Source organism: Athalia rosae, chromosome 5, assembly GCF_917208135.1.
Source record: "Athalia rosae chromosome 5, iyAthRosa1.1, whole genome shotgun sequence".
Taxonomy (NCBI): domain Eukaryota; kingdom Metazoa; phylum Arthropoda; class Insecta; order Hymenoptera; family Athaliidae; genus Athalia; species Athalia rosae.
This window is the reverse complement of record NC_064030.1, coordinates 14,351,021-14,377,365: the sequence shown is the minus strand read 5'-3', so window position 1 is coordinate 14,377,365 and position 26,345 is coordinate 14,351,021. Positions and strand designations below refer to the sequence as shown.

Sequence of the window (26,345 nt, the reverse complement as noted above, 5' to 3'; positions counted from 1 at the left end):
TCCAAAATCGTATCCTCGTCCACCGTTGCCAACGGCAACGGGCGAGACGTGACGTCACCGTAACCCGACGGCTCCGTCAGGTGAGCGGAAAACCGTCGGCGCAACGATGAGACAGAGAGAGACGGAGAGGTGGAAAGCCGACCGAAATCTCACGGATAAGACGGAGAGCCTCGACGCCTCCGAAACTCCGTTCCCAGAACCCGTCTCCCCCCCCTCCCCCCCCCCCCCCGCCCCCGCAAAACCGGGGGAAAACAAAATCGGAAAACCTCCCAAAGCCGCCACTAATTACCGAACCATCCTCGAAAGCGGGCCACCTGCAACTCCCCGGACTCTGAGCGATCCTCTGAAAAAAAAAAAAAAATGAAAAAAAATGAAAAAAAAAATGGAAAAAATAAAATATGCAATCGACGCCCCTGCATCGCGCCCGTCGACGACGATGCACGCACGCGTGTGTACAACGCGTTAAATGACGACGAAGATTTTTCTTCGATTTCTTTTTTTTTTTTTCATCTTTTCCTTCTCCATTTTCGAAACGGGTGGAACGGGAAAGTTATTATAACGTTCGCATGGGTATATATATATATTTAGGTTGGCGCGAGCGAGTCGCCTGCCCGGTGCTTTTCCCGCGGCTCGGAAAGAGACGGAGGATAGGAGAGCTTTTCCGTCGGCAAGATCGATCCGAACCACGGAGCTTTTCAAATCTCCGAGCCGTACCGAACTAGCTGTACAAGTATATATATATATAGAGGTATGTATATAGATGTACGTATACGCGATATGTACGTACGCATACATATACGTACACTTCGGTATGTATACGATACCAAATATATAGTATAACGCGTTCGTATGTACGTGCAGCTGTTGCCACATAGTATATAGGGGACCGTGCACATTTACTACGTACGTATGCGCGCTGTATACAGTTATAAAATACGCGGATCTAGGTGGTTTATATTTATAACCGCGTATTGCGGGTTGCCGGTCGACAGGAGAAACCCGTTTCGACGGATACGCGTCCCGTTTACTACGGATTTACGGTAATTGGTCAACGTCAAAACAGCGCCATCTGTAGTCGGCGACCGAAAGGCTATTCAAATTGAAAGGTAGCGACCGCCCGCGCGGTTTTCGCTGCAAAAGATAACTAACAATAAGTCAAGTACGCAATCCGTCCGCGTCGGACGGATTTTTTTCCATTCCCGTTCGATCGACGAACATCCCCGTGATTTTGAATTTCACGGGAGATTTTGCCCACCCTGTACATACGTACGTACGTACGTACGTGGGATACGGTAGTCGGAATATCCGTGCCCCGCGCGGATGAGCGCATCAATTTCACGCTGGTCTGGGCGGCTTCGGAATATTTGCTGAAAAAATTTGCATGTGAATCTGATTTCGCCAACGACGAATCTATTTAATAGACCGCGTCGTACGTGTGCGGCGTATGTATGCATACGTACACATGGATATATACCTATATACGTACGTTATGTGCTCGGCTGGATTGTACCTAAAAATTCATGCGAATGACGAGGCATAACGTGCAGTCACTGAATTGCGCGGATGGGTTACGGTGTTGCAAAAAAAAAAAAAAAAAAAAAAAAGGAGAAAGAATAAAATGGAATTGCGATAGCGATAAAACCTAGAAAAATTAGGGGATGAAATGGTCTTTCTTTTTATTCAAATTTTCGGATCTGAAATGAGAAAAAATGATGAAATCAAAAATTAGTTGAAAGAGTCGCGAGACTCGGCGTTCAAATTTTACATATAAAGACGATGTTTATTTTTTGAATAGTTTTCTCGTACACCAATATTCAGTGTTCATAGTTTTTTGAATTCTTTTTTTTTGTTCATCTCTTTCGTTTCATCACTCGACGGTTTTAGGTTCCTTTCGCTTTTTTCTTCCACCCTTATTTCGATCGTTTGTCGTTTGTCGTTTCTTCTTTTTTATTCCTTCATTTTATTTGTATTATTTCGAATATTTATGTCCACTTTTATTTCGTCTTCTTCACGTCGTCCGTGTATTGTATATTTTCCTGATACATAATATTTCTCTTTAGGCGATGACGCATTCGTTTCATTTTCCTCCATCTTCTTGCGAACGGTTTTATTTTAGGTTTCTTTCTCAAATGAATCAATTTTATTGAACTTTCTTCTCGCATGCAGTTTTCACCGCTCTTCTTGCAAAGTGGAAGAACATTATATTCAAAATTCTTGACGATTCATATCCCCGCATCCTCATTATTATCGTCATTATCATTATCATCATCATTATAATCGCACTAAAAAAAAGTAAGCATCATCATCATCATCAGTATCATCCGTAAGACGCCATCTTTTTTCGATCACTTACATTTCCGGTGTGATTAAATATACAATGTGTACGATTAATCATATAATACATCCAAAATGCATAATTATAATGAATTACAAAATATAGCTCAAATTTATCATCATTATTGTAATTATAATGATGATTATGCCAGTGCAATGGTGATGATAATAATATTAACAATGTTTTCAAATACGCAAGTTCGTAATGGATCCGCAACTTAAACATATACGTTGTTAATATTATATAAGTATAATTATTAATTCGGATAAAAAATGCTTATTACTTTCTTTTTTTGGTTAATATTATTTTCCCACTGTTAGTTTTTTTAATTTTTGTTTCGTATTCGGTTTCTTTTTTCTTTTTCTATTATTTTTTTAAGTCGTTGCGCAAGGGTCACATCAAATGTGTATTATAAGTGTGTGACTCGCATCAATGTGACACGATTATAATAGCATTGGTATTAGTTAAAGTGAAAATTAAAATAACATAGATATTTGATTAATATAATTAATTCAAGTATTATCAAATATTATCAAAACGATTTGAAAAACTGTTGCCAAAAATATGTAGGTATATCGCCGAGACGAATGAAAATGGAAATTTCAAGTTTCCTTACTTCTTTTTTTGCTTGTATCGTTTTTTTTTCACTTATAATTTATTTCTAATATCAAACACCTACGTAGTTCTAATAAATACTCGAGAGGTGGCGCGGTAGGCAAATTTAATTGTTTTTTTCCATTTATATCCGTTTAAAATTACATGTTTCTCGATTGGTCATCTTTTGATTTTGTTTTTTTCCTTTTTTTCTTAATTTTGTTTCTCCTCATTTTCTCTTTTTCAACATCTGTAATCGTGTTTCTAGATGTACAATAAATTATTATTTATAAAATTGGGCGCTTATCAGATAATTTTCTATGTTTCCGTACATGTTAGCGTATACGCGCGACGCTCGTGTTTTGAGTAACAATCATTATTATCATGGTTAATGTAATTGTAATGTTCGTTCAAATATGACTGCTCATTCTTACCGACAATGGAATTTGTCATGTCCTCGTTATTACTCTTATTAATATTATATTACACGCATTCTTCGTATATACCTGTAACATTTTTAGGTATCTTTCTTTTTCTCTTTTATTCATGTTTGTCAAATTAAGCAAATAAGAGACGTTTCTCTTGTCTTTCCATTTTTTCTTTCGTTTCTTATTCTTCTTCTATATGTATACCAAATAAATATATATTATAGTTATGTATTTCTTATTATGTATATAAATTCCTAATGCTATAATTCTAATAAATACAGATTTTAAAGCAATTTTAGGATAGAAATTGATAAAAAAAATTGAAATAGAAAGACAAGGAGAGAGAGAGAGAGAGATAGAAAGATGGATGAGGTATCGAGATAGAAATAGACGGAGATAGACTTACAGCTAATTAGAAAAGAAAAAACAAGAAAGAAGAAAAAAAATGCGGATGAATCACTTTATATTAGAAAAAGAAATTTTCACCGTCGCGTTAAGTGTTCTTATATTAGTGTGTATGACTACATGTTAACCTGTATTATTTGTAGTAAAATTGTAGAATATGATAAAATAAAATTCAATAAAATTACGAATATACATTTAGGCTTACAAACGTATAAGCGGCGCGGCATCCATCAGCGGCATGGTAGCAACAATTATTATATACACATCAAAAAGCATAACATAGGTATATAAAGATATATAAATAATGTTATATGTATATATACCTATATATGGTACAATTAGAATCATCGTATTTCGGGTGATACAATTATTCTATCTATAAATTATCGTTATTATTATCGTTACTATTTTTATCATTTATTTATAAATATCATGTATGAATGTGCGTTTATGTATGTCCGACTTACGAATATTACGATATTATCATAAGATTTGGTATTTTATTATTCGGTTTCTTTTTTCTTCTTCTATTTTCTCCCTCGGGGTAATCGCCATTTTGTTTTTCCATACTTCCACCATCGATTATTTATTCAATTTACAATACAATTCGATATCACCCTAGGTACGTGTTACCGTTCGAATTGATTACATAATTTGTCTTAGTTGTTTTTTGGAAATTATATCATACAATACATAGTCTTATATTGCATATAATTTATAATCGTAACATTGATTCAATTTGTTAATATCATTTTTTCCATTTTCTAATTCTCTCCTCCTATGTTCTGACGACATATCGGTGCGTGTTTCGAATGTATCTTGTATCTAGAGACCAGATCGATCGATGATCTTTGCTTAATTTTTTTATTTTTTTTTTGGTTAATAAAAACGTACATCATTTTTTGTTGTTTTTTTTTTTTTATATTTATTATTATACCTATAACAGTCCAAGCAGTTATTGTATATATAAAACAATATATTCATATATGCACTCGAAAACGAACTAATTTTCGCTGATATTTATCTTTCGACGAATCGTTTGATAATCACATTTATTTTATTTACTATATATAATTACATGTAAATTACGGTATGATAATTCATACCGCGCGTCACGAATGCAGCGTTTAATTATACGTAATATCTATTTCAATTTTTTCATCTCGACGAGCGATGAACTTTTAATAAAATTCAAATAAAATAGTCAGGAAGAAGAACATAATTACAGCTGTTAGAGATGGGCGGACATCAATTGCTAGTTTCTTTTTTTTTTTCAAGAATCAATAAAAATCAAATTCAATTACATCGATTGCGCTACCACTTATTCCGATGAGGTACGTTTGAAAATATTGAAGAAAATCTAATTCTCGGTTTTTGATTTTCAACTTTTCTCTTTCGTGAACGAAGAAAAAAAAAAGACAAAGAGAGAAATTACAGGAACACGGAAATTCAACAAGAGGAACAACAAAAAACAATAAGAGCAACAACAACAACAACGATATCAGCGACAGCTTGGAAGAATTATTATTATTATTATCATCATTAATGTTTGTTAAATTAAAATAAATTTAATAAACGTCTAAGCACAATCAGTCTAATAAAATTGAACAAAATAATTACATCTATTATGCGAATTATTATAAAAATAAAAGACAAATAATCTTGATATACTATATATCTGAAATAAGCACTATAATTAACACATACAATATATACGTATATTTATATATATATAAATTATAAATTTACAGACACACACGCACGCCTAGCATTTCGCACACTTGTACAGTAATTCGGAAAACCAATAATATAATAAAATAAAGTTAAGTGAAATAAAATAACAAAAAAGGGAGGAAAGAAAATTAAAGAAAAAGAGAGCCAGAGAAATCGAAAGTATACCGGAAATTGGAATGTTTTCGAGATTATGTTTGTTCGTTTTCCCTTAATCATTTTTCTTTTCTTTATTGTTACGTCTCGTTTTCTTTCACTCGTAATATTTTCTTTCTTCTTCTTCCTCTCTTCGTCTTATTTTTATATTTCTTTTCATCGTTATTGTTATCAACTCTACGCTAACTTATTAAATATATATATTAGGTATGTTAATGCATAGCAGAAATTAGGAAGAAAATCTGACTAGTCTACACACGGTTGTTTCTTTTTTTTTTTTTACTTTTCGTAAGTTTTTTCATTTTTTTTTTTTTCTCCTCCGTTCTCTGTACAAATATGATGATTTTCATATAACACATGTATCTATACATATAATGTAATACGAGTTTTTATTCATATAATATATAGTGCCGTTTTCTTTCATTTCTTTTCCTTTCGGAAATTTTCTTTTCCTTTTCTTCTCTTTTCATACTAAGCAACGATCAATAGCATTTTTCTCAATTCTTGAACATATATACGTGATAATCATTAAAGTATCTTGACTCGACTCGTTGTGATTTTTTGCAATTGTTTGTGGTTTTTATTGGTTCAACATTTTTTTTTTTAATTATTTTTCTCTTGGTTTTTCTTCTCCGACGATCAGATATTCTATGGCATATGTTAATACCGCACAGTCAACGTTTAAGCAAACGCCTTTTATTATAAACAATTATTCTTACCATTTCTATGATTATTATCATTACTTTAGATATCCTGTAATTCTTACTTCATCGTTAATATTATTAATATTTTTATTATTATTATTATTGTTGTTGTTTTTATAATAATTATTATTATAATTTTTAATTAGTACTAAATTTAAGTGGTAATATTATAAATTTAAAAATTATTATATTTAATGTATCTATATATATACGAATGTACGAATGTATAAAATCTTATTTGATTAATTTAAAAAAATTCGCGGGCTAATCAACGATGATCACGATTCATGTAGGTACTTTATATATTTAGAAGGTAGACACGTAAATATTACGGAATAGTTTAATACGCCCGTACGTATAAGACGTACATAACGTACAGTAGGGTGTGTACGCTTATTATATGAAATTGTAGGAAATTTTAGAACGTTACGAAAAAATGAAAAAAAAAAAGAAAAAGAAAATCTAATAATACTGTTAGAAATAACCGTGCGTTTTTCTCTTTTTTTTGTTCAATTTTTAATCTCATTTTCCAAGGTTTCAGGCTCATTGTCAAAACGATGGAAAGTAATTTAAGGTGTATAGAGAAATAAATTAATAATTAAAAAATTAATCAAAAGTCACATGAGGTCTAAAACATAATCATTGTCAATTATTGTCGATTGAATAAATTTTACACACGGACAGTAAAGTGTATTTTTTTTTTTTTTTTTATTTTTCAATTTTTTCTCAATTTTTTAATGTGTTATTTGCTTTATTTGATCAATTTTTTATTTTTGCATTTGTAAGTTTGATTGCCGAAAATGTTGATTTCTCATTTCGTTATAGAAACGTTGTCGGATTCGGTGACGGAAGAAATACGTGTGGATATATATATATGTTTTTGTTTTTTTTTTGTTTTACGAAGCAAATTAAGCGGTGATGACAATAATTCTATATTAAAAGTCAAAGCTCGTCGATTAGGAATTCGAGCTCTTCTATTCGCACGTCGATCTATATTCCTAGGTATAATAAGCAATCCGTAGATATACATTCAACATGAAAAGCTTGAAAAATTGAATAATTTTTTTAAGTTTTTCCTTTTTCTCTTTTTTTTTCTTTCTTATCCTCTTTCGTTTTAGCTTTTTTTTCTATACGTACAAACTTGAAATTCTACAAAAAGCTGCGTAAATCTAGTAAACTTCGATTATCAAAACGATCGGTCAAGGGGACTCCAAAAGTGACACCTCTTTTTGGGATTACTTATTTCATTATCAACATTCGAAATACTTATTCAGAAAATCCCAGCGAAACACTTGCAATTTATCTAATTATGGACAACATTCATGTAACAAGAGTCCCGAAAGAACCGTTCATTTCTTTCTTTCGTCGATAAAAACATACATACACTTATTTACTTATAAAAAATCAGACCCACTACTTTTTCTGAATAACATGAATATTTTTTTTTTTTGTGAGTTTTGTTGTTTTTTTTTTCTTGCTTATTTTTTGTTTTTTTTTTTCATTCGCTAATCAGTAGTCCCCTGAAACCTGCACAGCAAAATGTGTTCAGCGTTTTTGATTATCGTATTATGTTTTATATTTTACCTTATTTTCTTTTTCACCCCATCGGGCACGAAGAGGAATACCTTTATAAAATTTTAGTCACAATGAAGATACGATGGTTTCGTCGAAAGATTAACCGCAGCTTCGATCTCGATATTAGATATTTAGTCCACAGATTATTGAATAGTTTTGCAAACAATTTTAAAGCATACGATAATTCATTATTTTTATTATTTTTTTTTGTTGGTTTTTCTTATTTTTTTTTTTTTTTATAGTACTTTTTACACAAACTAACTGTTACACGATCTCACCGCTTACAATTTACGTATTTCGACGAGATTTTTAAATTTATTTTCAATTTTATTCGTACGATTTTTTTCTTTTTTTTTTGTTGTTTTTGTTTCAATCATTCGAATGGTCACTAAACCATTACGATAGCTTCTTTTCCGCAAAATAAAAATGGGTATTGGTCGATCATCGTCTGAACTACGTCCTCCAAGTACGGCCTCATCGCCTCGAACCTCCCCATGTCGTTGAATTCAATCGGCAATAACGTTGGCCACCAACAAATTGCTAAATTTTTACTGTCCATGCTGTTCAACTTGCAGTTCTCCGCCACCCTGTCAGATAATTATTGAAAACGAATGAATTAGATATTCGGTCGAGTCGAGTTATTGTGGGATGACCATAATTCGAACTTACTTAACAAAATGCTGGAAAATGTACTTTAGAACGTCGAAGTTTATCAGATTTAGTTTCTTAAGCATGTGACGAAGGGCTAGTAGCCTTCCGCTCCGGTCTGTAACGTGAAAGGAACAATTATTGTTAGCGCAACTTATTCGATTTTGTTTTATTTTTATCGCGCAACAGCTGAAACTCACCTTCCATGTTCATGCAGGTCGCCGACATCGGTTTGCTGATGCCACGAGCACCTGAAATTCAATTGCCGATGTTACTCTACGCTCTTTGGACCGTTACAGTCGGGATTAAATCGGATTGGAATATTTAAGAGACGCAAAACTCACCGGAAATATCCTCGAGCTCGCTCATTCGTTCTTTGTCGATGAGAGGCGGTAGCCTTTTGGAAAAGAAATCTTTGAGTGCGGTCGCAACCGCGTTTACCGGAATGTCCAAGGAATGGATGTCTATATTGCCGTCTGCAAGAAAACCAGCAACAAACATTAGCTGTAAATCTCAAAAGAATGTGAAAAAAAATGTTGCACAGTCTGAAACGAACGATATGGCGGAATAACGTGCAGCACTGACCTTCCTCGAATTTCTGAAAGAGGAGTTCCACGTGAGCCCTGTTGCCAGGAACTCTGTAAATCCCCTCGGAGTCGAGTCCTTCGTCTTCGATAAATTGGACGCATTTCTCGAGGAAGAGCGGAATCCGGTTGGTCTCGCTTTGAGCGAAGTCTTCGATAAGGAGTTGCTGCTGCGATTGCCCGGATATCGTTCCCCCTGATCCGCCCTTGGAGTTCTTCTGCTTTTGCTGCTTCTTCTTTTCCCTCTCTTTCTCCTTCTCCGCGCTCTTCTTCAACTTCTCCTCCTTTTGCCTACGCTTCTCCAATTTCTCATCCTCCTTGGCCTTCTGCTTGTCTTTTTTTCTCGCCAACTTGTCGCAATCCTTTCCTTTTGTCAGGATACCAAACTAAAATGCGATAATTATAGTTGAAATGAAAGAAAATTCAAAAATCCTCCTACGTAACATACGATATATTCTTACACTAGGAGAATTGATTTCCCTCGGCGAGGATACTTCTAAGCTAGACTCGTCGTCTGGAATGGTTCCGTAGGCGTTGTCTATCCTCTGTTTGTCTGCGAAACCGACCGACGTCAAATTTTATGGTGATTCAATGTCAAACGAAGTTCAAAGGTGAAATCAAGGGATATTCAACGAAGAACTTACAAGCAGCGTTTAGGATGTCTTGCGACATGTGTTTGATATTGAATTGGTGTTGCAACGTCGCCGCCAAATACTGCTGCTGCGAAGTGGAGTTTCCAAATCGTTTCCTGAAACCCACACCGGCTGTTTTGTGCTGTTTGGGTCGAGACCTCGACGTGTGTTCCGGATCGCTCGACTCTGAGCTGTCGGAAATTCCGCTGGAAACTAAAATTCGGAACGAATAAAACGATGTGCAACGAACGAACAGTTATGGAGTGAGAGAATGAAAAGAGAAGAACTCTACCTCTTTCCATCGTGTCGTGTCGCCAATTTTTATCCTCTTTCATCGTGTAATTCAGTCCTGTGATACCCTCGCCGCTCCCTAAACTCGCTAATGTCGGTACTTTCGGGGTTGCGACTGGTATAGCGGTGCGTTTTTTGCGTATTCGTTTGTGCGTCGACGACTTTTTGTTAACTTTACCCAGGAGATCTATCGTCCTTTGTCGTTCCGGAGAACTCCAGTCGGAGTCCGACTCGCTGTAGGCTGTAGAGAAAATGAAAAAAGATCGTTTATCGGATGTTCGTGAACTGACGCGGGAATTACTAAACTACTCCTGGAATTTTTGATTTTTCGCTACGATTGTCAAAGAATATATATACTTTCGAAACTAACGAACAGAAATGATAACGAACTGAAAAAGAGAAATCAAAAAAACAAAAAAAACGCTCACATGGCTGTCCTTTCTCTCGCCGATGTCGTAATTTCGATTTATTATTCCCAAGGGAATCGTGAACTAGGGTGTACATGTAATCGCCGTCGTACGGCGGGTACATGGAATTTGGAACGACGTCTTTAACTTGTGCGTATTCTGAACCGAGATCAACTAATTCAGGCGTAGCTAACGGCGCGTGGCCCAAATTAATCTTTGAGCCATGTTCATCTTTTTCACCTATCGTCATCCTCGCTATGACGTCTGTCACGTTGGAAAAATCTTTCAAATTTATTTTCCCAGGTTGTTTCAACGTCTGACTGTTTCCCTTCGGACGCGGCTTCGTCTGGGATATATGACGACGTCCGGTCGTGAAGGCTCGATGCGAGTACCTATTTATTCCTCCGTCTTGGTGCATAAACGTATCTTTCACCCATCCTAAAACAGCAATCTCAATGAACGAGCGATCGAGAACAAAGAAAAAAATATAACTCGTGGTCACAATAAATCCCACGGCAAATATCGCGCCGCAACTGTACCAGGTAATTTGCTGGTCAAGTCTCCGCTCTTCAGCAACTCCCTTTCCCGCTCTCTTTCTTCACGGTGATAATCAACGTGGCTGTAAATATCGCTATCGTCGCTCGGCGTCGCTCGATTGTCGTGAAACTGTTCGTTTAGCACGGACTCACCGAGCTCTCCGTCCGGCGTTAACTGCTCGTAGGATTCCGAACCGCTCCTAAACGTAACAGACATACTGCTGCATGTTAGATATACAATTCAAATTTTTTTTTGAGGGCCGGTTAAACGACGAGGAAAAAAAAATTCAATAAACTAATGAAAAATCATTCAACGTCAGATACACTTACCCATCGTCGGGGGTTTGGAGATGGTAACTCTCGTGTCTCGGCGGAGGCATCGGATGGAGTGCCGAGTATTCCAAAGTTCCTTCACCGCTGTCGTTCAGATTGCCGGGTTCCTCCATATGGAAGGCTTGTTCGATTTCCGGTTTCTTTTCCCAAACCTCTTTGAAAAACGGGGTGTAGAATGCGGCTGTGGGTCGAACGATCAAAAGTATGTATTAGGCGATCGGGTTAACGTGAGAGCTCTAATTCAACTAGTAGGAGGTCGGCGGAATTTACTTTTTTGTTGACAACTCGAAGCGGATGTCATAAAATGTGCTTGCAATCTATCGGCGATGGCGTTTCCCTCGGTGATCAATAAATGACTGAGATCGGAATTGAAGAACGCGTTCGCACCGCCGGTGTCCGTAACGGCCATTATTTGAATCGGCAGATTGGGAATGTTCATCGAAAAAGCGCTGTGGGAAAAAAAAAAAAAAATACAGTTCAGAGCTACGGAAATTCGGGGTGGCAAAGATTACCGGAAAGTACGACTATGCGGAGACCAAGTTTGAGCGTAGATTTTCAAAATCTTTGGACTTACTTCAGCGTGGCCAGGGACGCTTTCCTCTTCGTCGAGTAAACCAGAATGAAACCATGAACGAGTTCGTCTCTGAACGCGTTCGCGCCGTGAAAACTGGATATTATCACCGCGACGCGTCGTTTCGATTCACCCAAGAATGTTTCCAGAACGATGGACCGATCGCCGCTCAAAAAGCAACACTGATGACTCAGCAGAGGTCCGAGAACGTTTTCCACGGAGTAGGGATCCCCGCAAAACATGCACATTATTATCCTGTGGAATAAAATTTTTTTTATAGATTTACATCGTTTTCAGGTGAATTTATTCGTGTAACGTACCTTATGTCAGGCTCCAAGCACTCTATAACGCTTTGATAGATGTTCAGAAAACCTGCTCTGTGATTTATAGATTGTATCAGCTGCTGAAGCGCGTCTTTCACCAATGCGCTTGGAAATCTTTTGTTCTGTTCCAATTCTTCGACGCATACATCGATGAACGGACATTGCAAACTGTAATTTCGTAAGATCGGATCATGACACCGCGAAAATCGGATCAAGCGGGTAAAAGAAGGTGGTACGAATAATACCTGTCCGCGAGGTTTTGTCCTTCCTCGCGAAGTCTCAAAGCTTCCATTTCGTCGATACAGGCATCGGCAACGAACATTATGACGATAGGAAGCCCTTGAAAGGGCAGTCTATCCTCCTGCTCCAAGTTTGAGAGTAACGTTTTTTCGAGCGAGGAACGTATGTACTCGAAAGACTCCTCGTTCGCGTAAATGCAAAAGGAGCCTGAAAGAAACGTACGAATTTACGGGGGGAAAAATAAAACAACAAAATTTCAATGACTTCGGTGTGTGAATTCAAATGACGCTCGTTATCTACCGTGAGGCATGAAGTCTGAGGTGGTGAAAGAATTATGAGGAAGTCCGACGTCCCCTTCGATCACTCGATACCCCAGAGTGTATATCTGAAGGTCTATTTCAACCTCGTCATCTTCGGTCTGTGCTTTTATCTCGCACGCGAATTCCTCACCAAGTCCGTTACTTCCGAGTATCACTAAGTTTAATTGATTATTGTCAGACGTTAGCTGCCATTGACTGCTGTGGTTCCAAGATGACGGTCTGTGGAAAAGATCGTTCGTTGTTTGAAAAGAAAAAAAACAAGCAATTTTACGTCGAAGATCCAAATTTCGTTACTGATTCAAATTTTAATCACCTGTGAGCTTTAGTCCCTAGAATACGTTCGATCAGAGCGTCCATGCAATTCGGGAACGCCGGACAATGCTCTCTGATCGGACAGTGGACGAAACCTAGGTGTTGAAATAACATCAATTTTCTGTCCTGATCCAGCCTATCCAAAGCCTTATACCTGCAAAAAATGGATCATTAGTGAACACGATTCACTTTAATCTTCGCTTCCAAGCCATGATTTTTCAACAGCGTACCTAAAATCATCGACTAGAGCGTCAGTTATTTCCTTTATATCGTCCTGAGTAATAGTTCCCGATGGAGCTATGCTTTTGAAATGATAAAACAGGTCTGCGTGCTCGAGAAGTAATTCCTACAAAGAATAGAGAAATTTTTGTTCCTTTCCATTCACTTTTGATTCTCCTAAATATCGGAGAGCTTGATCATCACCGCGTGATTCCTTTGAAAATTTGAATACCTGAAAATTGTGTTTCGCCTTCTCGATGATTTCCTTCTGATGTTGATCGTAAATTTCCTGACAATCAACGTGTGATAAAGCCTCAAAACACTCTCTACCCATAAATAGAACCCTGACTTCGGACAAGTGTTTTCCGGGCGTGACATACCCGGTTTCTTCGAGCAATTGTTTGAACTGCTTCTTCCATCTTGAAATAAAAACGCATGAGAATACCCGAAAATTTATTATTCAATCGTTAATTCATTCGGAGTCAATAATTAATGTGAATGGCGTAGCTTTGATGTGAAATTTCTACAAATTGTCATGCTTTCTTTTTATATCTGGTAACGCAGTGGAAAGAATTACGTGTTTGATGTCGTTACCTTTTTGGAAGTCTGCATGAAAATAAACGCCACCCAGAATAGAGCAAAGCATTAGTTCGGTACAATAGATGAGTATTAAGTCAGATGATACGAAATGCACGTTTTTAGACCGAATGGAAAATATAGCTTTGAAAAACTTACTCCAAGCGCCTCTGCTCCTGCTGCAAGGCGTTTACGTGATTTTTAAACACGGTCTCAGCCTCCGGTGTCTCGAGAACGTCGTAGGGGATTTTCGAGCCATTATTCTCACCAAAGTCATAGTCTATCCAAGGAATATCTTCCGGGCACTCGTAGAAATACTGATGAAAATCTGGATGATCTTTAATGAGCTGCTGTATGGTCGACCATTCCCTTGAAGAAGAAAGATCATGTCAAAGAGAGATTTTCGCTACCGTTAGTCCGTTCATAATTTTCAATCGTAGAATTTTCCTCACTCGTTTATCAAGTTGGAAATATCTGGACAGATTTCGTGGAGCACGTCGGGAAGCATGTCCAAGTAGCCTTGAATTTTCTTTGCCATCTGTTCGTCTTTTAACTTTTTAATATGCCGCCTGAAAAGCCTCTGTGTAGCATCGATTCCGAACAGTTGTACAAAAGTGACGAATTCTTTGTGTTGTGAAAGTTTCTTAGAGGATTGTGACCAGAGTGCGCGATAATCCGTAATATGTATCCGAATAAGTCGTTGCAAAGACTCTGTGGATGCGTCGAGTAACTCCTTCCTCGCCCTTGCAGCCTCCGCAAAAGGAACCACTTTGCTGCGCATCTTTGTCTTATCTATGAGCTGGGCGAGTATCATAAACGCCAACTCAATATTGATGTTTTCGTGTGCCGATGTCTCGACAATCAAAATTCCTCCTTTGTATTCTTTTCTTGTGACCAACTTCTCCGCTTCTTTGACATACTGTTCATTGGCATCGTCGTTCTTAGTGGTCACCAACACAACTGGCTTCTTCGTTTTCACCAGATTGTTCAGGATATTTGCAACAAGTTCTACCTGCTTTTCTATAGATCTGTGGGGCACAACGCTGACGTCGAACACGCAAATGAAACCATCGATATTGAGCTTCCCATCGGGTAGCACTTTTTGCTCGTACTCCTTCTCTATGCCCAATTGATTTTTGCAAATATACATGAGCTTCTCCGCACTCGTTATCTTTGTAGCTGCACATCTTTTGGCGTAAGGTTCCATTTTACCACCTTTGAATGGCTGGAATGATGCATCGTCTATGAACTCTGTGTGCTCGATAACTTGGAACTGAAAATCAGTCCCATCTTCGGAGGACTTGACAACTTCACCCCAGTAGAGGAAATGATCATTGTTGACAACTCGCCCGCTGAAGTCTGACTGTAATAAGCAAAGAAGACAACGTGAGAATCTCATCGAGAGAGTGACTTCGGTGGACTCATTTGCAAAGAAGAGACCGTTGAAATTACCTGTGACAATACTGATATGTGATCAACGCTGTAGTCATCGCTGAGTGATCTCATAAATCTGTTACACAAGCAAGATTTTCCAACTCCGAGTTGTCCCTTATCTTTTTCAGTCCCCGACAGCCCAACGACTGCTACGTTGATGCCTCTAACATTGTCAGTTTTTCGTGCCATTTTTACCGTTTAAAAGTATTATGAATTTTTGTGTTCTGATTGACAGAGTTTGAGAAAGACGTTTGGATCAACGTTTTGAAAAATAAAATTCAAAGAAAAACAAAATTTCTGTGTTACCTATTATTATATTATTTGTATTCGTAAAAAAGTTTTTCTAAGTCATTTTAAATAAATATATATCTATATATTTTTTTTTTTTTTTTGTTCCTCTCTCTCTACTATTTGGAGTTTAAGTTCATCATTGATTCGCAATTCTAATCTATGTTGTAATAAATAAAGAAATTAATTTCTCGAACATATCATCTAATACGATGTGTACAAAAAAAATAATTACAATAATATTAGTAATACAATGGAGTTAGACAAAATAATTAGTTGTACAAAATGACATCACAATTCAGCTTTCTTTTGACTTAATGAATCGTTTTCTTTTTATATTAAATGTTAAATAGTCACGTATAAAAGACATTCAGTCAATTCGATATTCTCTTTTCAATTCAAAATCGAATCACTATAATACACTACACATCTAATATCGAATGATTATTATTTTTTATTTTGGATTTCTAGTTTCTTTCTGTTTTCGTTTTGCTTTTCTAGTTTCTAAGTCTAGTTTTTAGCATCAATAGAAAAAAGAAACAATTTATTCTGGTGGTGAAAAATTTACTGTGATATCCTTTTTAAATTTATGCGTTAATATCAATTCAAATCACGTGATTTCTACGAGTGCTTTCAATTTTCATATATTCGCTTTTGTACAAATTATCTTGGATTGTTAATGATTAATTATTCATTATCCTAATCGTCGTGGCTTTATATTTCATGAAATCCTTCTTTAAGATTGTTTTCATATATGTTTTCCTATTTTTCGGTTTTATTACGACCGATGTGAGCAATCTTTGTTCTTGTTGTCTTGTTGTTTCTGTTATTATTTTTAATATTAATAATAACTGTATATGGAATGGCACGATCTATGAAGATTTCAACCTGTAAATTGAATAGGAGAAAAAGTATCAATTTTAATCCAAGTACATAATACTAGCTTATGAAACTAATACCGAATAATTACATAACCAAAAATAAAGAATAAAATAAGATGTCATTTTCACAGTTTAAACTTGTGATGACTCTTTTTTCTTGCATTACAATACAGTGGTAATCATAAATTGCATGCTGCTCTTTAAATTTTCGTTCTTTTCTATTCCATTCATTGTTTGAAATTCGAACTCTTTATTTATAGTTCGAATGAGAAACAATGGAAGACCGTCCATTGGAAATTGAATTCAAAAAAGCGATGAAAAAAAAAGACGGGTGAAAAGAAATAACAAGTGAACAATGAAACAAGTGAAAATTTGTGCGGTGGAAAGGCGCCTATAGTTCAAAGCACGTTAATTATATAGCTACATAAAGGTTTCTTTTTTTGAATTATTAGTCATATGACAAATGTAAAATTGGTTGATATAATATAATGACAGGTAGGAATAAGATCAATATGCATTGTATACAACGAACGGCAGCAGCAGGGGCCAATTTACTAACGGATATTGGTAAAAGTTTTTTTTCTTATTTCTTTCATTTTGTTTTTTTTCATTCACTTTTCTCGTCGCTTTACGTATTTTATTTTCCGGTAGAAGTGAAAATCGTATTATTCGATATGTATTAGATCCTGATCACCACTCAACCCGATGACGATTATAAGTCATAAAATTAGCCGACGGATGGGCGCAACGATATTTCGGATAAAACCGAATGTGCGATAGATGTGATCGTTTATTCATAGATGATAAAATGAAAATTCGGTGGGAATAAAAAATTCCAATATTTTCTCACCGACCTGTCTGGCACACACGCTGTGATCTCTTTCACCGAATCACACTTGCTGCTTTTTTTTTTAAGCTTCTCGTCTTTCTTTTTTTTTTTCCTTAGATTTCGCTGCTTTTAAATTCTATTGAGTTTTAATTGAACTTTGAGGCATAATTTGAAAATCACGATTACACCAATTGGAGGTACAAACACCGATTGTCTATTCTGAATAAATACGGTTGAATATTTTATTGAAATAGCGAAAATAACAGCACATTTGTTACTTCATGTCAAATATCTAGTACAGCCCCTTATAGGAGCCATCTTGGTAGGTGGGATACGGAAAATTGGTGAGGAACAATGTTTGGCAAACCGGTAGTAGAAATAATATATTTTTTTTTTTAATGCCACCATTTATTTCCACCAAAGAAACTTGGATGAATTCGCCCAATAGGAGCGATCCTTTGGAAAATGGCCCCACTTTACCGCTGGGCGGGTCTCGAATTTACTAATCAGAAATCCCCAACTGTTTGGCCGGACGAAAATTGTTGGATATCATTGGTTGGGTTTGTATTCTGAAGGTCGAAATTTTTTTTTCCGAAATATTAACGCCATCTAATGGTTGTGTATATGAATTTATTGATATTGGAAGATTTATGGAAACTCACCATTGAATTTATGTTTCGACTGGCGTTATGGAATGGGTTTCCAGCCCCAGGCAGCAACGGAATGGAGAAAAATCAGCTGTTCGGGATATTCGGATCTGGAACAAGCCTTCGACCGCCGAATAGCCTCCGAATGTCATTTACGTCATTAATTTGGGGCGTTTAAAAACTCGTGACATGAAAATTATCGGCTTCATCGCACCCGACATTCGCCATCTGCAAATTAGTTTATTCTTACGACTCGAGTGAAGCGTAATCGTCATCTATCGCCAGCGTCGACGTATTGTTGACTGATTGTTATCAGAAATTAAAGAAACACTGAAATAACCAGTGAAATTATCAGTACAGCGGGCGCCTTTGCTCGTTGTGGAAGTTCGAAAACCAAGTCCGAAAGTTCTTGGGTATTTCACGTCGGCTGAATCGAGCGGAAAAATTGTCAAATTTAATCAGCAAACCCCCGAGTGGCAAAGAACTGGTCAACCGCAATCGACCCAAGAAAAGCAGAATTCGGAGAGATTCAAAATGGCAGACAGCGGTGATGGACCCGATAGCACCACGTCTGGAAAAGATGTTAGAAATCGGGTTTCTGATGGACCAGTTACTGATCCCGGCACCGTAACGAAGGTAATAAATACTGGAAATGAAATACTAAGATTCTCATTCATTCAGTTTTTTTAAATCTATGTGTTATTGATATTTGTATCTGACTACGACGAAACACCGTGAATTCCATAACAAATTATGCAACTTCTGCTGGTTTCGATGATTGAATTATTTTATTATACACCAATATTTGTGTATCATTACGGCGATCCATTGATAAATTTTCAGCTTCATCAACACTACATTCTCTAAATAAACAAAATCTTCGCAGAGTGACAGAATTCAAATATTGTTCATTCGAATCAGACCAGATTCTGATTGGCTGTGAATTTAACAAAACACTGTGCTAATGCTCCCACGAATTTTCAAATCAGGGAATCTTAATTCAAATATGAACAAGTTCATTCAAAAGAATCTTAATGAAATAGTTAGGTTTTCGAAGATGGTAATCGAGTTTGTTTCGTGTTCCTATTATTGAATTACCGTTAATAATTGTTTTTAAATGCCTGCACCGACTGAGGCACAGGTGCAGTAAATAATTAATATTGTATTATCACGTCTGTTTCTTCTCTTTCTTATTTGTCTTTTCGTTTTTTACTTACCTGGTGTCTCTTGGGATATGAAACATATTGAATAGGTCAAAGTATTCAATGAATAAAAAAAAAAAAGAAAGAAGTAATAAACTACAGTAATGTGAAACTAAGAGGGCCCTTTGTAACATGAATCAGTCATGTCTGAATCTGGAAAAGGATACTATCAGTCATTCAATTAGGTCTTGATATTTCGACTTTCTTTGTCGCTCTTGTCGAACTGCGCTGGTAGCAAAGATGTTACCTGTCGTATACTTCAACCACTTACCTATATCCTCGCAATGAGCTTGCTTTTCACACTTCTTCTCGATCATTGATTTCTGATTAATATGCCAGACTTAAGTTCTCTTCGTCGCTCCGGAGAATCTCTCCGGATCAGCTATGCATTGAGCGAGGGCTTTGTGACCACTATTTCAACACATTCAAGTGTCAGGTCCATCTATTCGAATATATCTGTTTGTATACATCCTGACCCCTTGATAAGTGCATTGAATTTTTCACGTTGTGTTTTGAAACCTGCCTCTATATCATGTACACATTGATTTGACGATGCTTTTGTAGCGTATGTTTCTATGGCTGTATTCGCATGTGATCTACTATAATAGGTATCTATTAAATAATAGGAAAGACGGTGATCCAACTATCGTTTGGGAGTAATTAGAAAAATTGTAAACCGTTACTGGAAAGTTGATAAAAAAATGTTATCATGATTACAACAATGCAGCTAATTCATATTTTTTACAGGTTTCTTTTAAAATGCTCACAGTGCGTCTCTGTGTGATAATAGTTTAGACAAAATATTGATAACAATCGTACATAGAACAATGCATGAAGAATGGTTCTTTTTATTTCTTAATCTGAAATTAATAATTTGTTTAAAAGAAAAATGTTGTGAAGTATTTAGAACTATATGTTTTGTGCGTTCGAATCACCTGTATATCGACTTGAAGTATATACTTTTTTGACCTCTTACTTTGAATTTTCATTTGATCACTTGGTGAAGATAGTTGCTGACAAAAATGAGAGAAATAAAAACAAACATATTGAGATAAAATATTGACAGAATGAGTGGAAGTGAATTATGAAGTGCTCGTTATTATGATTTCAGAGCCTAGAGGCTTCAAATAATGCCTTTCACGGCCCGAGAGCAAAATTAGTAAGTAAGACTGTTTGTCTACGAATCTCAACAATCTAATGCTGTAGTGTTTATATCTGTCTTTAAATCCTACACTAAACTGGATCGTGTATACGGCTATTTCTGTTTGTTCCATTCACCCAATAACACATAATTAGCAAAAGCATGAAGATTAACCGACGATTAAAGCATGAGATTTTTGAAAGGCAGCCAAAAATTTTAAATGTAGTAATTTAGACATTAGCCGAATAGGAAGACGAAAAAAGAAAAATTAGTCAAAAGATGAATAGTTAGACCCATGAAGTGGAGTTTTAGATTCTTGCTTGATAGTTGAGAAGTAGTAAGGGGTCACCGAGCTTTGCCTTCTAGATAATGGCTTTGATTTTTGAGTAAGAAGACCTGAACCACCGACCAGCTAATCAGGGTGAACTTTTTAAGAAAAACTGATCCAATGTTTCAATCGTCCCATACATAATATAGGTAACTGGTTCTATTTCGTGCTTTACACAGGAGTGTCTTAACGGAGACTTTTATCGGATGGCTATTTGTTTGGAAGAGTCGACATACTTATGAACATTAATTATTTTTATAGAAACAGAGTGAAAGAGAACAGAGAATGAGAATAGAGGGTAAACGAGCAATTGGTCTTAGCGATAATCACACACCCAAGCTATCTAATATACTCAACGTTGGCAACGGTTTAATTTAACGAAGAGTGAGAAGAAGTTATAATGCACAAAATATTAGTGTCTATGTTACACACGCTGTATTCATAGTTACGTAATTAGTTACGTTAAATGAGCTTAAACGATGGAAGCTGCTGTCTGCACGGTCCAGTGATTGATGGGGCAAACAAAATTTTATTCTACCCTATTAGTCGCAGCGGACGCTTTACCATTTTTAGGCTTTCACAATTGAATATAATCCCTTGTCCTGTGATATAAAAATTATTTGCTTACTTTTTATTGTTTATTTTTTCTTTTCCTTCAATTTTTGGTTTTTATAATCGTGTTATTTCTTCAAATGTTCCTAATGGACTCGTCTCTTTTTGTTGATGAAATCCATTTTCTTCCACATCATTATTTTAACAGCAATGCCTATTGCTAATGATCGACATCTAGACTGATGTGATGAAAAAGTTCAACTCACTTTTTCCCAGCGTTGTTTGGAAGATGAAAATTTTTACTAGCAAGTACGCCAATTGCATTCTCGATGGCAGGCATTATTTTACATGATGCTGAATTTCACATCTTGGAATACTCTAGTTTTGTGCCTGCGATTCTCAACCTTACTGCCGGAGGTTCCTCAAACAAAGTATCAACTCTTCCGCTTATTTTAAGCCTGTATACAAAAACGCACAGTAATATTATATGTCTATCAGTAGCATGTGCCTTTGGGCTAGGCCACACTTTTGCCTTAAAATGATAAGTGGCATCATTCATGTTGTTGATTATATTTAATGTTCATCTTTACAATACTTGTGAGAAATTACTAAGTCGATCCAATGAGAGTAACAGAAATTCAAAATCTTATGCAAATTTATAGGAAGCCAAATCCGGAGCCCTAAAGAAAGCCAATCGCTACAGGAGTCGCTCTCTCTCGGCAAGCAGCACCGATAGCTACAGCTCCGGTATGAGTACGTTGCTCATTCATTTCTTTTGGTTGACATCAATTTCTGTTGCATTCATGATGAAGGAGGTAGTTTTCTTTGGTCATTTGTTACTCCAACATGATCAAAACATCATCAACATTGTCGCTTCTATCACAAAGTACCAGTTAAAAATTCATAGTTCTTTTCTCACCTATCATACATAAATACAAACTAACACAAGGTGCAGAGATTTAATTCATGAATGTATTCTGCTCTCAATTACCGAAGTAGCCCATTACTTTACTTTAGCTTATTAAATCTAGGAAGCTCATCTGACGAGGAAGATGTGTCTCCACGTGAAAAACTACAAAAGACGGAAAAAGGATTCGCAGACTTCTGTGTCCGTAACATTAATCAGTACGCCTTTGGACGAAGAGAGATTGAAATAGCTGAACAAGAGATGCCAGGAATTATGGCACTACGCAAACGTGCAGCTGACGACAAGGTAGATTACCTAACTCTCACTTTCCTGAGCATTGCTCTGCCCAGACTTTTTTGATTTTCATGAATTTACTTCCATCTCAGCCTCTGAAAAATGCCAAGATAGTTGGGTGTACTCATATCAATGCTCAGACAGCTGTGCTAGTGGAGACACTGGTACAGTTAGGTGCACAAGTACGATGGGCAGCCTGCAACATATATTCTACTCAAAATGAGGTCGCAGCTGCATTAGCTCATGCAAATTACCCAATATTTGCATGGCGAGGAGAAACTGAGGAGGACTTTTGGTGGTGCATCGACAAATGTGTAGCTGCTGAAAACTGGCAGCCAAACATGATCCTGGACGACGGAGGAGATGCAACGCATTTAATGCTAAAAAAATATCCATCGATGTTCAAAATGATTCAAGGTGATTATAACAAAGGCCTAATGTCCTTTACAAAAGTCTTATCGTTGCATTCTCTTCCACAGGGATTGTTGAAGAAAGTGTTACCGGAGTCCACAGGCTTTACCAGCTTTCTAAAGCTGGTAAACTCTCTGTCCCAGCCATGAACGTTAATGATAGTGTAACAAAAACAAAATTCGACAATCTTTATAGCTGTCGTGAGAGCATTATCGACAGGTGAGATTCACAGATACAATTTATTTTGACTTTTCAGAAATTCGATAAGTCCAGTGCTAAGTTAAACCCAGCTCTTTTTGTTTGAAACAAAAAGCTATAGGTAGTAATGACAAGAAGGACGAGACTAAAATTTTTGCCAGTCTTACATGTCATGGAAACTGTTGAGGTAGTTTTTATCCGCTTATAAAACGAGAGAAATCTATCTGTATACGTATAATTGCACAAGTGCAAAGTCACATAGACTTATTCATGAATATTATCCTTTCTTTTGGCAGGCAATTTGAATATAAGCCAAGGCTTTTATCGAATAGGTATTACGTAACGCATCTACAGAGTATTCAAATAAATATTAATTGTAAAATATTACGTAATCGAGCCACGTAGCGGTAACCAGGTTCCACCTATTACATTATTCAATAAACAATCAAACCGTCTGTATTTCATTACGAAACGTGATCGACTTATTACTGAAAAAGGTAGGCGGATATTGCAAGGTCCTCGTTCGAATTGGATGTTTCAAAATTAGAATTGGGAACAAATTTATTTTGCACTATGAAGCGCCTTATCATGCTGGAGTATATTTTCGAGCATTTAAGATATTTAAATTCCCAGCTAACCGAATTTCATGAATAATTATCAATTTTTTTCTGCAGTTTGAAAAGGTCTACCGATGTCATGTTCGGAGGGAAACAAGTCGTGATCTGTGGTTACGGAGAAGTCGGAAAAGGGTGCTGTCAGGCCCTCAAAGGTTTAGGGTGCATCGTGTATATAACAGAGATAGACCCGATATGCGCTCTGCAGGCCAGGTGAGGGTCGATATTAGTCAATTAAATTACCATCGTGTGAGGTAAAGATTTTTCTTGTAAAATGCAAGAACCCGCTCTCTTGCAGCTACAATAGTATTGCGTAACTGCTTTTTTTTTCACGCTGGCCTTTTGCCTATTCCAAATTTATCGCATTGACATATTTTCAGCATGGACGGATTCAGGGTCGTTAAGTTAAACGAAGTGATCCGAAACGTAGATATTGTGATAACTGCAACCGGTAACAAAAACGTCGTTACGCGAGAACACATGGATAAGATGAAGAATGGATCGGTCGTGTGCAACATGGGACATAGTAACACCGAAATAGATATTGTACGTTTACAAAAATGCCTAATCTTCGTTCGCACGATGACTAATTACTTCAATTACCCTCTCACCGAAACAGAATAGCTTACGGACTCCTGATTTAACATGGGAAAAAGTTAGATCCCAAGTCGATCACGTTATATGGCCTGACGGCAAGAGGATCGTTCTCCTGGCCGAGGGAAGATTGGTCAATTTATCATGTTCCAGTATTCCATCATTCGTCGTATCCATAACAGCTGCTACTCAAGCCCTGGCTTTGATTGAACTTTTCAACGCCCCTCAGGGCCGATACAAGAGCGACGTTTATCTTCTACCAAAAAAAATGGGTGAGTTTATCCGAAACTTTGAAAAAGCCTCGATTTTTTCGTTTGCCTAAAAAAGTATCCATCCAAAACGATGTATTTGTTATCTTCAGATGAATACGTAGCATCGTTGCATTTGCCTACGTTCGACGCTCATTTAACGGAGCTTACGGATGAACAAGCGAAATACATGGGGCTTAACAAGGCTGGTCCTTTCAAGCCCAACTATTATCGGTAAGTCGTTATTTAATCTTGTATGGATCGTAGTATCGCGGAACAATGAAAAAAAATTCCGCCCTATCTGACTCACTAACTCGCTCTACAGCTATTAGAGACGGTGCGCAGCGAAATAAGGAAAGCAGCAACGATAACGTGTGAAGAAACTAATAAATAAATAAATAGATAAATAAAGAAATAAATAAGTAACTTAGTTGTGTCGGTAGAGATGTATGTGTACGTATAGCTAAATCCCGACGAGTTTTGCAGGCCTCGTTTAGCGATGTTGGTATTTCTTGCTATTTTTTACCAAAAAAAAAAAAAAACAAAGACAAATAGTTTTATCAAATCACGAATGAATCCAGAAAACGTCCGAATAAAACAAATTTTAACTAGCCGTACAAAACCGATGTGCATACTACACCATAACTAATTTATTTGATTCAGTATTACGTTACGATGTATAAAATTATTCGGCTAATTGTCTGATAGTTGAAAGAACGTGTATCGTTGAATATCGTAGTTTAAGTTATATTTTTAACATCAAAGTAAAACATACCGTACCAGTAACTGGTATTCATTCAAACGCAAGTAATGAGTAATACACACGTGAGTATTCAACGATTTTTAAACTACCGATTTACATGCGAGCATGTATTTAATTATTCGATTTTTTTCTGTGTTTTAACTATAGTCGTGTTTATTTTTTGCTTTTACCTGTTTCATTTTATTCGCGTAGAGATTGTAGATTTTCGTGTAAATCCCAAATCTCAAAGTTTAATTTTAGAAAGTTGTTCCTTCTGAAATCTGAAGCCTGAAACCCGACGAAAATAAAAAAACATTACGTCATAACTATTTGATTTCATAAAGGCACGATCATTGTACGAGATAGTGCCTTACAATGGATTATACCGTTCTTAAAAAGCAGATCTAAAGTTTCAACGATAATTTCATTGAGAAAGAGAAGAAAAAAAACACGTCTCCGTTAAACCCTTAGCCATTGGTATTATTGCCATTTTACTTGTGAGTCTCTTAATTTCTAATTTGAATCAAAATTATACTGCAGTAATTTTGATTAGGTAATGATCGTGCTACTTTCCATTGTTATTTGGCATGTTTAATTGTAGGTGACTTTGTCAAACGAGGTACTTAAGCTTACCCCTATTCGCAAATTGTGTGAGAATAATTTTTGATTTGTCGAAAGTAATAATTATTACAGAGTTTCCCGAAGTGTCGGAATAAAAAAAAAAAAAAAAAAAATTAAAGAGTAGCGACACGGAAATGTACATTAATTACTCGTACACTGAAATTATCCTGGCGACTGGGATACGTTTATGCTTGTTGTTAGTTGGTAAACCGTTATTCATAAGTAAACTGATAATTTACAAGCATTAAAATACAATAAGAGTACATGAATCAGCCATTTTGTTACGTCCGGTTGAAAACAAGATAAGAAAAAAACCAAAAAGACAAAAGACAAGTTAGTTTATGGTTTTATTTTTTTTGTAAACCCACGTAAAACTCCAAAACAATGTCAGCTGTATTTTTATAAAGCTATTGAGTATTAATAAAAACGTACGATGTTGATTTTATGAGAATATTTAATTTTCTACTATCAAATTCTTCTACCGTGAATAGTGA

At 36.2% G+C, this 26,345-nt stretch overlaps 2 protein-coding genes across 11 annotated transcripts; one reads left to right on the top strand and one right to left on the bottom strand.

Annotated features, from left to right (window-relative positions):
* Nucleotides 1–3,803: 3,803 nt before the first annotated feature.
* Nucleotides 3,804–18,150, bottom strand: LOC105684354 (rho GTPase-activating protein 190). Of its 5 annotated transcripts, none has more exons than XM_048655957.1 (24): nucleotides 18,015–18,150; nucleotides 15,373–16,530; nucleotides 14,373–15,283; nucleotides 14,080–14,289; nucleotides 13,939–13,950; nucleotides 13,577–13,763; nucleotides 13,356–13,471; nucleotides 13,127–13,279; nucleotides 12,794–13,032; nucleotides 12,499–12,700; nucleotides 12,251–12,421; nucleotides 11,934–12,185; nucleotides 11,630–11,808; nucleotides 11,357–11,540; nucleotides 11,030–11,244; nucleotides 10,512–10,928; nucleotides 10,085–10,324; nucleotides 9,805–10,005; nucleotides 9,622–9,713; nucleotides 9,162–9,546; nucleotides 8,921–9,052; nucleotides 8,777–8,827; nucleotides 8,598–8,694; nucleotides 3,804–8,515 (listed from the first exon to the last, which is right to left on the bottom strand). In XM_048655957.1, the coding sequence occupies exons 2-24, from the start codon at nucleotides 15,541–15,543 to the stop codon at nucleotides 8,317–8,319; spliced, it is 5,016 nt and encodes a 1,671-aa protein (XP_048511914.1). In that variant the 5' UTR covers nucleotides 15,544–16,530; nucleotides 18,015–18,150; the 3' UTR covers nucleotides 3,804–8,316. The 5 variants fall into 5 exon arrangements, with proteins under 5 accessions (XP_048511914.1, XP_048511917.1, XP_048511913.1 ...); XM_048655960.1 differs by lacking the exon at nucleotides 18,015–18,150 and adding an exon at nucleotides 17,378–17,666 and having other exon boundaries at nucleotides 10,731–10,928; XM_048655956.1 differs by lacking the exon at nucleotides 18,015–18,150 and adding an exon at nucleotides 17,378–17,665.
* On the top strand, nucleotides 18,098–26,296 carry LOC105684365 (adenosylhomocysteinase-like 1). Of its 6 annotated transcripts, none has more exons than XM_012397663.3 (11): nucleotides 18,102–18,635; nucleotides 20,313–20,360; nucleotides 21,885–21,969; nucleotides 22,254–22,435; nucleotides 22,516–22,840; nucleotides 22,903–23,053; nucleotides 23,707–23,859; nucleotides 24,027–24,192; nucleotides 24,266–24,512; nucleotides 24,602–24,722; nucleotides 24,814–26,296. In XM_012397663.3, the coding sequence occupies exons 1-11, from the start codon at nucleotides 18,534–18,536 to the stop codon at nucleotides 24,818–24,820; spliced, it is 1,587 nt and encodes a 528-aa protein (XP_012253086.1). In that variant the 5' UTR covers nucleotides 18,102–18,533; the 3' UTR covers nucleotides 24,821–26,296. The 6 variants fall into 6 exon arrangements, with proteins under 6 accessions (XP_012253088.1, XP_012253085.1, XP_012253086.1 ...); XM_012397661.3 differs by having other exon boundaries at nucleotides 21,885–21,975; XM_012397665.3 differs by lacking the exon at nucleotides 24,814–26,296 and having other exon boundaries at nucleotides 18,098–18,635; nucleotides 24,602–24,726.
* The last annotated feature ends 49 nt before the right edge of the window (nucleotides 26,297–26,345 follow it).